At 50.9% G+C, this 12,320-nt stretch overlaps 1 protein-coding gene across 7 annotated transcripts in view; it reads left to right on the top strand.

Moving 5' to 3' along the window:
* Positions 1 to 12,320, top strand: part of SMARCA4 (SWI/SNF related BAF chromatin remodeling complex subunit ATPase 4) — a 93,180-nt gene that overhangs the window by 48,079 nt on the left and 32,781 nt on the right. For all 7 annotated transcript variants that reach the window (XM_077859922.1, XM_077859916.1, XM_077859917.1 and 4 more), the window contains 6 exons: positions 135 to 298; positions 5,455 to 5,521; positions 6,633 to 6,743; positions 8,364 to 8,606; positions 10,624 to 10,737; positions 11,435 to 11,542. In XM_077859922.1, coding sequence (XP_077716048.1) covers positions 135 to 298; positions 5,455 to 5,521; positions 6,633 to 6,743; positions 8,364 to 8,606; positions 10,624 to 10,737; positions 11,435 to 11,542 — 807 coding nt within the window. The remainder of the gene's footprint in view (positions 1 to 134; positions 299 to 5,454; positions 5,522 to 6,632; positions 6,744 to 8,363; positions 8,607 to 10,623; positions 10,738 to 11,434; positions 11,543 to 12,320) is intronic.

Here is a 12,320-nt window from a genome sequence, read left to right as displayed (position 1 = left end):
CCAAAATCCCCATAGCCACAGGCGGTATGTGGCTGGCACAGTCTCATGCCTGTCTGTGCTGAGTCTCCGCAATGCAGGGAACGCTCTCATACCCGACTTGGGCTTCAGTCCTGGCCCCTTGCCTTCCCTTGCAGATCAAAGGCTTGGAGTGGCTGGTGTCCCTATACAACAACAACCTGAATGGCATCCTGGCTGACGAGATGGGCCTGGGAAAGACCATCCAGACCATCGCTCTCATCACATACCTCATGGAGCACAAGCGGATCAACGGGCCCTTTCTCATCATAGTACCTCTCTCGTAAGTGGTCTCACCCCTGGGGCTCAGGTTCATTATTGCCTCTTTAAAGACTGCATTTCCAAATACAGTACCATTCTGAGGGGACATGGGGGGTGGGGGACATACCTCGGGCCCCCGCATGCCGCCTCTGGTTTCAAGGGGCAGGATAGGAGAAGAGTGGATGGGAAGTGCCCACCCATCATCCCTGTTGGGACTGCTCTCACAAAATGACCTTGAGGTCCCCTTCAAGTTCCCCAAGCAGTGTATTCTGCACAAGGTGCCACAGGAGCTAGACAAACTCCTGCTAGCAGAGTGGAGCAGAGCCACTTGAAATATCCTTAACTGTTCCTGCCTGAGGCACTGAGGCCTCTGGTCCATGTCCCAATCTGAGCACAGCAACCCCAGTATTAATTGTGCTAGGATCTGAGTCCTCCAACTGAGTTCCATAGAGGCTCTTGCTCACCACCTTGTGGCACTGTTGGCCTCCTCCTTCCAGCAGGCAGTCCTGAGGGGACCAAGATTGATCAGCCACCATGGGCATTCCTCTTCCAAGCTCAACACTGCCACATTATGGTTCACCTGCCCTAGAGTTGTTTTTTTTTTTTTTTTTTTTTTTTTTATGATAGTCACACAGAGAGAGAGAGAGAGGCAGAGACACAGGCAGAGGGAGAAGCAGGCTCCATGCACCGGGAGCCCGACGTGGGATTCGATCCCGGGTCTCCAGGATCGCGCCCTGGGCCAAAGGCAGGCGCCAAACCGCTGCGCCACCCAGGGATCCCTGCCCTAGAGTTTTTCTAGAAGTCCTGAGATTAGCTCTCATTGACCCAGCTCGAGTTTCACGTCATACCCCAAACCATTCACAGGCCTGGGGTATGATCTACCCTAATGTGGCCAGGCCTCCGTAGTCTGCACTTGGCCTGGCCTTGGAGAGAAACATACCCTACCCCCACTCCCATCCTCACCCCCCACCTTCTATCAGCACTCAGCAATGACCACTTCATCCTCAAATCAGCTGTCCAGGGGGAGAACAGGAAGCTGAGTGCTCATACCCAGATCCGACAGGAAATCCATTCCTGCTTTTAAGATGGCCAGGCCACCAGAAGCCATATAGCCAGGCTGGAGGGTCCCAGAACTCTCCCATAATTTACTTGGAGAAATTTATTTCTTCTGTCTGCCTTCCCTCCATCATGGCCATGGAAATTTGGCTGCCCTGCTGGGAACAAATGTGCATGGATAGAGAACTGCTTGCATAGAGTGACAGAAGGTCCCAGGCTGAGGACAGATGGCCTTGCTGTCTCCTCCTTCATAGGCAGACCAAACTTCCCAGCTTTCTACCACACTTGCCCCATGTATCGTCTCCTGGCCGACCAGTTACTGAAGTCCTACTTCTTAGCTCCTGTTCCCCCTCCCCAAGTGTGGAGTTTGGCTTCCTTTCCACCAGAATATTCACTGCAGCGTGTTCCCCCATAGCATAGCTCTTTTTGTTTGTGACTTTTCATTTTGAAAGTATTTCACTTAGAAACAGTTACAAAAATAGAATATTTTCAATATTCCTTTTTCCTGGCCTCACACATCTTTCCTCAACTCCAAGACAGTTACAAAGACAGCTGGTCCCCGTGAGGTGGTGCCCGCCAGTTTCCCCATGTAAACCCAGGAGTTTTCCTTTGTCATTCATAAGTTCCTGATGATAAGGCACTTGGAGACCATGGGAAGGTCCCATTCGTCATCATCCTCTGCCCAGAGATTGCCGCATCTGTCATAAGAGTCTGACTTGAGACCCCTTTCCCTGTGGGAAGGGCGATGATGGCTTGCTTTCCACTGCTCCTCCCACATGTGTGGAGATCCACTCTAAGGAAGAACTGTGCCTTCTCTCTGTGTTCATTTGTTTGTGTGACTCTATCTGAAAATGACAGAATGGTCACATTAATTATTTTGTTGCTTAAGCTGTCCCAGATTTGGCTGGGGGAGATCCTTCTCGTTGGTTTCCTGTTTCCGGGTTCCGTGTCCCGGTCATTGTATTGTAGTTGGGTTTTTTTTGCTTTTTTGTTTTTTTAATTCATGATAGACACAGAGAGGCAGAGACACAGGCAGAAGAGAGAAGCAGGCTCCCTCTCTTGGGGAGACTGATGTGGGACTTGATCCCAGGACCCTGGGATCATGATCTGAGCTGAAAGCAGATGCTCAACTGACTGAGCCACGAAAGTGCCTTGTTGTTTGCTTTGGAAGAGTTTTAGCTTTATAGAAAAGCTGTAGAAGTGCTACCGAGGGCTCTACATGTCCTCCCTCCCCCAATTCCCCTGTTGATAACATCTTACATGACTATGGTACATTGGTCACAATTCAGGAACCAGCCTTGACACATTACTTTTAAATAAGCTCCAGACTTTATTCAGCTTTCACTACTTTTCTCCCAGTGTCCAGTTCCTCTCAGGGTCCCATACTGCATTTAACCTTCTGTGGTCTGGGAGCGCTCCTTGCTCTCCATGTTTTTGTTGACCTTGATGATTTCAAGGAGGACAAGTCAGGTGTTTTCTAGTATGTCCTCCAGTCTGGGTACATCTGGTGATTTTCTCATGCTTGGACAGGATGGTGGGCTTAGGGGCCAAAGGGCACAGGGCAGGAAGGGCCCCTGTCATGACATCATTTCAGGGGCAGTTACTGGCAGTGTGCCTTGTCTCTGGTAATGTGACCTGATCATGTGGTTGAGATCCTGCTTGTCAGGTGTCTGCACTTTGAAGTTAATTTTTCTCCCCCTCATACTGTATTGCAGAATAGTCCCTAAGCTCAGCACCCATATAAGTGGGCAATTGAGCTCTACCTCCTTGAGGGGCAAATAGCTCTATAAATTCTTTAGAATTTTTCTGTACAAAAGATACATCTTTTCCCCATCTATTCATTTATTTAATCATTTATATCCATGGATGTTTCTTTATATTTTGGTCGTAACACCAAGACTAATTTATCTTGTTCTCAGGTCATTCCAGGGTTAGCCATGGGGAGCTTTCAGTTGGTTACTTTGTCCCTTTGACATGACCCCATCATCATGGGGTTTTAGGACACTTAGTTGCTTTTTTGGCACCCAAAGATGCCCCCAGCTCCACTTGTACATTTCATGTCTGAGGCCTAGATTCAGCCATTTCTCTAAGAAGCACTGGTTTCTCTTCCTAGAGAACAGTATTAGAAACTAAGGGCTGGGTGCTTGGTGTGCCCCTTGCTTCTGAAGTGTCCTCATTAGCAGGCCCTGTCAACAGATAGCACTTGGAAATAAATGTATGTATTTATCTAATGTGATTTGTGTCTAGTCATGTCTAACAGCTGTCTCTGACTCAGCTAGAATCTCAGAGCTCTTTCCAGCTCTTTCTTTGTTCATTCACCCATGCGTATGGCTGCGTGTACATTATTAGCACTTTCCAAATAGTCTGCGTGAAACAACTTTACCAACTAGAGCAGTGTTTCAATCCAGTTCTTTTTGGCTTTTAGCATAGTTTCCCATCAAAATATCTTTTCCCAAGATTTTTTAAATTGGCTTCAGTGAAGTTATGCCATGTGTTGATTAACCATGTCCCACCCAGACAGAGGTCTAGTCCATAGAATGTCATTTCCTCCAGGCCAGAAGAGCTCCTTTTGCCCTAGAGAGCAGTTTTAGACTTCAAGTGTCCAGCTGTCTCATCATCTGTTGAGACAACTGTCCACCATGAGTTTGCTTGTCCTGCCTCCCACTAGACTCTGTCTCCTAGCCTCTCTCCTCAGCCTCCCATGCCCCACTGACTCTCGTGGCTCTTCTCCCCTCCTATTACAGATGTTCCCCACACCTCATATTTTGGTCCTCAGTGTCTTTCTTGGTGCCCTGTCTGCCATTGCTCCATACAATAGAATCCAGACTTCAGTGACTGCACCAGGGCACTCTGGCTGATCCTCACTAATGCCTCATTTGAGGTAGGCCCAGTGGCTCCAAGATGCCAGGATGCAGGGTTCTAGAGTTTTTTTCTCAGGCGCCCTTAATATATGACTTCTGCTCTTTAGCTTATTGTGGTTGCAAGATGGCCTCACTGCCTCCATTGTTTCATCTGGGCTCCCAGGGTGCTGGACAGGGCAAAGGCAGTTGATTATTCCCCCCACCCCCCGCACCCACCCCACTCCAGCCTCCTTTGAGAGCTTTCCCGTACTTTCACCTCAGCAATTTAAGCTTCATCTCATTGGCTCCAACTACATCTAGCTGGTTGGCCCTGCCTGCTGAGGAGCCTAGGAGCTAGGGGTTTGAGGTGAAGACAGCACCACCCTCAGTGGAGCTTCTTGCAGTGGGGACCTGGGTGAGCTACAAGCAATCTCTGCCACTCAGGCTTTGAGTCCTGTCTTTACGTACTACCCAGACTAGACTTTTTTAGTAAGTTCCCTTTCTCACCGAATACTGGATATCCTGGTATTTCTCTGGGAACTCACCCCCTGGGAACTTGGCCTTATCATCACCGTCACCGGAGGCTCTGTCTCTTGTCCCAGGTGAATTGTTTCTCCTCATCTACCTTCCACTTCTCCTCACACCTGGTCACTGCCCATTTCTCTTTCTCTGTGCCCTTCCTGGCCACACTCATCTCACAGAGGAGCAGAAGAGTCTGCATTCCTGCCCTGCATCCAGTCCTCCAGCCCACCTGCCCGAGGCCAGCGTGCTCTCACCATCTCCATTGCCTCATACTGGGCAGAAATCTACAGTGGCTGGCCATTTGTATTTCAAGATGACACAGAGAACCTGAGGTGTCCCCTGTGCTCCCCAATCTCCTCAGCATACGCTCCAGCATGGCTCCAAGTCTGAAATGAGGCACCGTGAGTCCGTGGGTTTCCTGGCAGCAGGCCCACAGTGTATGGAATGTTCTCAGAGCTGTCTGGGACCCCACAGCTGAGACAGGACTGGTCTCCCAAGTTCAGTTCCTGGATCTTGGCCTTCTGCAGTCGCCTGGCTATTGCCACCCTAGCAGTAGCTGCCCCTGTACCTGCTACTCATCAATGTGTGTCCCTGGTCCTCTTACCCAGGGCGTCACCCCATCCTTCCCCCATACGGCCTATTAGTTGGCCATTCTTAGCATCACAGCCAAATCGGCCTTGTGCCCCAGTGGACATTGGCATAGACTGGAGCTGTAGTTGAATGAATTAGAACCTGACTGTCCCTTCCTTGTTTCCATCAGCACGCTGTCAAACTGGGCATATGAATTTGACAAGTGGGCCCCCTCTGTGGTGAAGGTGTCTTACAAGGTACGTCATGGCCTGAAGGGGAGGACATGCGTGAGGGCAGGCAGGACTGGGGAATACAGATAAGCGAAGAGGGAGGTCCACTTGCATGAATAGTATGATGTATATGCACCCGTTTTCCTGTGTTATACACATGGGATCATACTCTTCATACATGCTTTGGATCACTTACTTATTTGAGAGTAATGCTGCTTTTTTAAATGATCACATGGACTCAGTTCATGGAATCTGGTGATATCAGTGCATTCGCTGGAAGATTTTGTTATTGGCACCTGAGCTTTAGTTAAAACCCATTCGTGTAGGATGGCTTAACGAGTACACCCATGTTCTGTAGGATGTGGGACTTCTGGGCCGTACCTAGACCGATTTAGCCCATGAGGCAGAGACTGGTAGTACCTATTATCTTAGTGGGGATACTGAGGCAGATGGAGCAGCCCTCATGCAGCCACTTAGTGACAGAGCCAGGTTGTGTCTGTGGCTGCCAGGCTCTTGGTATCAGGCACTTCGCCCTGTGCTGTGACGCTCTCTGCCGCATGATGAGGAGAAGGGAGTCCCGACGCCAGGAACAGTGTTTGCAGGGAGAACTTGTTGCATTTAAAGAGCTAAGGATAGTTCTGCTGGCAAGAGCTTATGGGATCCAGTGATGCTCAGACTGGAATGTGAGTGTGGAGAAAGCACCATGTGTACATCCTGGGGCCATGGACACATGGGTCAGGAGTTTGGAACTGGGGAGGAACAGACCAGGTTTGCTAATTGGGGAAAAGCCGAACTTCAGGGAATAGTCACATAGGCCGCACCCGCACAAGAGGCCTTGAGGTGGAGGCCCTGGTTTCCAGCTAGGAGGCCTGAGAGGAGCCTGGGGCAAAGGAGGGAGCTAATTGGCCACTGAGACCAGGACAGCTATAGAGCAGGCTGCATGCTTCCCAGAGGCCCGAGCTGCCTGTGGCCCACATGCCTTCCCCTTCTCCTTGCAGTTGCATTTTGCGTGTCAGGGTTAGACGACAGGCCCAACAGCCTTGCCTGGTGCCTTTCCATGCAGCCCTGACCAGGTGTCAGTTACGCGGGCACCGTGGTCCCAGAAGGCTGAGGCGTGCATGCATTCTCTCCCCCACAGGGTTCTCCAGCAGCCAGGCGTGCTTTCGTCCCCCAGCTCCGAAGTGGCAAGTTCAACGTCTTGCTGACAACTTATGAGTACATCATTAAGGACAAGCACATTCTTGCAAAGGTAGTGTGTCCTTGTGTAAAACACACCAAACCTCAGGTGGTCATGTGACATCAGAGAGCACATGATGCAGGGTTATCACATGTATGTCCTCCAGACCAGCTCCTCAGAGCTTCTGCGTAAATATCTCCATCACATATGATGCCTCCTGACTAGCCAGCCCTACCTTCATTGTCTGGCGGGGTTGTGGTGAGGCCAGCCATGTCTCTCTGACTCTGTTGGCCTTGGCCCTTCCAGCCCTGGTAGCTGTGCCACTCCCACCACAGCCCTCAGGACAGCAGCCCACAGAGGAGGTATGATTTTAGCATTCAGAGCGGAGGACTCTGAGGCCCTTTGTCTTCTTTCAGCCTTGGGTTACTGAGCTGGCACACGTTAGTGGGGCTTGTATAGGCCTAGGAGTCTCTTAACTGACATAGTTTGAAGTCAGGCCATCAGTGAATCATTGAGAGTATACCTTGACCCAGATATAAAATAGGCATGATCCCTTGCCTGCAAGAAGGCCATTTTCCTGGTTTGGAGGCTGAAGATGATGCATCTGTTCTGACCGCTAATCATCCAGTAGAGAGAAGGTCAAGTGGTCATTTTTTGTCCCAGGGATGGAGGTGTTCACAAGTTACCTCTCGGGGCTTGGTCATTGTAATGATTTGGGGTGCTCCATATCCATCTCCAAGCATACAGGTACAGGAACAGAGGCCCAGGGAGCTGGGGTCCAGTAAGTAGGCTCTTATCCTCAGGCTCATAGTACAGATACACACATCTGACTTAGGGGAAAGCCTGGCTCATCCCAAGAACAAGGGTCTGAAAATTCTTATCTGACAGTGTCATCATTAATGAACGTCAAGGCCAAGTGACCAGGACTCCTCACGGAAGATGACTGCCTTGCCCCCGTCAGCTCTGCCCTTTTCACTCAGGTGCCTGACATACACTGTCTCACTCAGGCTTCACTGTGCCTGCAGGAGGGGGAAGCTGAAGCACAGAGTAGTTCTGAGGCTCATCATGGGGCCCTACAGACTTAAATCACAATTCAGACCTGGGGTTCCCACCTGCAGACTCCTGCTCATCATGAGGATTGACATGAAGCCCGTGTCATTCAGTCCTGGAGCCAACAGCAGGCTCTGGGCACAGCTCCACCCCCTTGGAGTTCACAGTCCGAACTTAACCTATACCACTTCTGCTTTTAGAGGCACAGCCAAATGGTTGGAAAATGTACCCATTTCTGAGCCACATTCCCTATAGACCCCACCCCCACCCCACAGCCCCAGTACCCTCTCTAATCAGTGAGGGGGTTGTTACTTGGAATATTTTTCTGTGCTACATACTAGCATATGTAATTTCGATAGAAACCAGAGTACTTTTCTGCAGTTTGCATTTTTCACCTGACAGTAGGTCATGGGGATGTCTCTCCTCTGTGTCTGTCTGCACCCCATGCTTCACAGAGACTGTGTTTTCTGGCTTTCATCTGGTGAGCTAGTCCCTTTTGTCAGGGGACCTTGTTACACTCATGTTCCTCACCTGAATATGTTGTTCCATCTGGAGACTTGCCTAATGGTGGGGAGATTCTAGCTGAGATGGAGGCAACCCTGCTGCTGCTTCTCCCTTGACTGCCTGCTCTTGGGCCCACAGATCCGTTGGAAGTACATGATCGTTGATGAAGGCCACCGAATGAAGAACCACCATTGCAAGCTGACGCAGGTCCTTAACACTCACTATGTGGCCCCACGCCGCCTGCTGCTGACTGGCACCCCACTGCAGAACAAGCTCCCCGAGCTCTGGGCACTCCTCAACTTCCTGCTGCCCACTATCTTTAAGAGCTGCAGCACCTTTGAGCAGTGGTTCAATGCGCCCTTTGCCATGACCGGAGAAAAGGTACGAGTGCGTGGCTGGCTCTATGCCAGCGATAGGGCAGGGAAGAAGGGTGCCATGGTGGTGGGGGGCCTCTGTAGAGGAACTGTTCCTTAGGGGACAGTGCCAGGCTCAGCTGGCTTCTCTCAGGGGTCCTCTGAGTGCCTACCACACAGGCCAGGTGTATGCTGGATACCAGAGCTGAAGGCCATGTCTTCATAGAGTTGTGCTGCTTTTGCACCCAGACTGATGGGCAGAGATCAAGAGAGTGAACTCTTGGCAGGGGGGCGGGGGGTCTCTTGGGGCTTTCCTGACCCTGTGCCTTAGGCACAGGGTGGGCACAGCAAAGAATATGGCCCCGAGGTAGTGGTGGGGCTAGCAGGGCACAGCAGAGGTCCCCAGGGTCCTGATGGTCCCTTTACAGAATTCGGATTTCACCCTAAGGGCAACAGGAGGCTTAGAGGGAGGGTTTCAGCCCAAGGAACAAGCAACGTGATCAGATTCTATATATTTAAAGAATGCTATGACCAGTGTCTCTCAATGTCTATATGGCTGTGGATGACATTGTCAGCCTGAAAACCAGACTATGGCACATTGGCCATCAGGAGCCAGGTTTTTATTGCTTGATGAAATCCCCAGGTTGGCCCACACTGGGGGTGAGCCTCTTGTGCTGTTGGGGATTGAAGGGATTGTGGCCAGGTGTGATTTCTGTTGAAGGAGGCTAAGTGGCTGGAACCCAGTGACTGAAGAAGGCACAATTGCAGAGGTTGAAGGGGTTTTTTTGTTTTGTTTTGTTTTAAGATTTTTATTTATTCATGAGAGACACACACAGAGAGAGGCAGAGACACAGGCAGAGGGAGAAACCGGCTCCATGCAGTGAGCCTGATGTGGGACTCGATCCCAGGACTCCAGGATCACGCCCTGGGCCAAAGGCAGATGCTCAACTGCTGAGCCACCCAGGCATCCACGAGGTTGGAGGTTAATGAGGAACGTCACTGCCTGCAGTGGCTGGGCTCTCTGGGGCCACTGGTATATCTGGTCCAGGCAGCTAGTTCCTGATTGTTAGGTCCTCTGTAGACAGGTCCAGGCCAGCTGGGGCCACCTTACTACCATCATCCATGAGGTACCTTTGGCACCAATGGAGACAAAGCCCTTCTGAAGGAGAAACTGTGGCTTTTCCAAGAATCTCAAAAAGAGGAGTCCCCGGTTTTCAGACATCCGGGATCTTCATACCATCAAATGTTCTTGTTTCATTTCTTTTCAAGTTTAGCAGAAGTTTTAAAGCTCTATGGAGGGATCCCTGGGTGGCTCAGCGGTTTAGCTCCTGCCTTTGGCCTGGGGCATGATCCTGAGGTCCCGGGATCAAGTCCCACATCAGGCTCCCTGCATGGAGCCTGCTTCTCCCTCTGCCTGTGTCTCTGCCTCTCTCTTTCTCTCTCTCTCTCTCTCTCTCTCTCTCTCTATCATGAATAAATAAATAAATCTTTAAAAAATAAAATAAAAAAATAAAGCTCTATGGAGAGCTGATCAGAGGACCCAAAGAAGATAAGTTTGGTGTGGTCTGTTTGACTCTTAATTTGTAGAAGTTTAACTTCTTAGCAGAGTAGCAGACACCTTGGGAAAGCAGTGTTTCTTTCCCTCTGTCCCTGCCAGGCTGAAATGAGAGGATTTGGGCTCCTCTAATACAGAGCCCTGCATGAGGACCACCCATTTCACACCAACAATTCTATAAACACGGTGTTCTCCACTTCTTCTCTGGATGTGTTGGCAGGTTTCCAGACACATGACTTTGTATTACTCTTGGGGAAGCGATCAGGTGTCCTGAGTATTTCTTTTCACAAGGCCTGTGGGGCATGGATGGTCCCAGGTCCCCGCAATTGTCTAAAGGAAGAGGGTGCCCCACCAAATGCCGTAAACCATTAGGCAGTGTGAAACGGAGGCGCTGAGGGCCAGGTGACTCTAGATGACTCTATCCATCTCCACATCTCCACCTCCATCCTTTGGTGGTAACCTTGTTTTGCTTGTCTCATGGGGGTCCCAGGTGGACCTGAACGAGGAGGAGACTATTCTTATCATCCGTCGTCTCCACAAAGTGCTGCGGCCCTTCCTGCTCCGGCGGCTCAAGAAGGAAGTAGAAGCCCAGTTGCCTGAGAAGGTAATGGATTGTTTTGAGTGGATGAAGCCTTGGTATAGTGTCACATCAGGTGATGTTCTCCTTCCCAAGGTGGGCCCAGGCAGGTGGCACTCCAGTGATCCACAGTGTATTATATTGTGGCCCTGGTCTTGCTTTAGCATTGTAGTGTCCATGTGACATGGGGACGGCCACTCACACACTCTGGATCTGTAATGTGGATGTAAGTGTGGATTACAGCAGGGAAGCCCCCCTGTTGTCTGTGGGCCAGATGCCTAGGCAGGGGTCCTGTGCAACCACATCTGGCTGTGCTTAGAGGCCATAGGCTGCTCAGGATCCTGCTCACACCACAGGATGGCTCTGGCTTCTTGCTCAGGGTCCCAGTCCCCTAGTTGCCCCCCAGGACACCCTCCTTTCCCTCCAGTTGGGATATAGTACTTGCTGTTTGGTTCCCAGACCGTAGACAACCTTGCAGAAGGTAACCAAGTTGCCCTTTCTGGCCCAGGATGTCCCCTCTACATTTCTCTGTCTCTCTGCACCTGTTTCCCCTTATTCCCTGCCTGTGGAGACCCCTCATCATCATCCCCTTATACGCTAAACCAGGCACATATCCTAGGGTACATGTTGCCTCTGAGAGGCTCAAAGACCAGAGATGGGCCCAGGCTGGGCATTAGGATTAGGATCTCTCAGCTCCGTCTAATGTGATGCGTGTCCCCTGCAGGTGGAATATGTCATCAAATGTGACATGTCTGCACTACAGCGAGTGCTCTACCGGCACATGCAGGCCAAAGGAGTGCTGCTTACTGATGGCTCCGAGAAGGACAAGAAGGTTAGCCATGGGCCCTTCCCCTTCCCCATCTGGTTGTCCAAGGCAGGTATGGGGGGCTCAAGTGTATAGTCATTAGCAAAGCCTTATGCTTCCTTGGAGTTTACTGTTGAGGTCAAGGCCCCATCTGGTGATGCTCCCGAGGGCATCAAATAGCTATAGTTAAATAGTAGCTGGTGGGAACAGGCTCATTCGGTAAGGCTGAGGGATCAGGGGTAATGGCTCATCTCCAGGGAGTCCCCCAGGATCCTCCCAGTCTGTCACCATCTGGTGTCCTGTGGTGAATTGCTGCCGGCTGCAGATGCACCCTTAAGTAGGGCTGAGCCCAGCACTAACCACAGCAGAGTTAGAATATTCTCGTGAGCCCCACCTTCCCAGCTGGGAAAGAGCTGGCTTAACAGCCATGGCCACTGAGCCCCTTCACCATGTTACTAAGTGAAATTGACGTGCTGTGCAGTGAGGGCTGGGCAGGCTGCTGCCTCCTGGGACCTCTCTGAGGTTCCAGACCCCACCCTCCCCAGGTCCCTGGATTTTGTGTCCCTGCCTCAGGTTTGCCCCGCCCCCTCCCCATTTCTTCCTCTCCATGTTTTCTTTGGCCCCTTTGTTACCTGAACAGTTGCACATAGTTTACTTCTCGACCCATAGCAGGCACCCACCCTCACCCATATCTCTCCTCTTTGTAGCCAGAAATCTTCTATCATCATGGTCCATCTAACTGAAGCCCCCTATAGACTTCCCACAGTGCCCACAACCAAGGGAAAGTTTGTCATTCAGCCTTGGC

Source organism: Canis aureus, chromosome 19 (assembly GCF_053574225.1).
Source record: "Canis aureus isolate CA01 chromosome 19, VMU_Caureus_v.1.0, whole genome shotgun sequence".
Lineage (NCBI taxonomy): Eukaryota > Metazoa > Chordata > Mammalia > Carnivora > Canidae > Canis > Canis aureus.
This window is presented reverse-complemented; position numbering and strand designations above follow the sequence as displayed.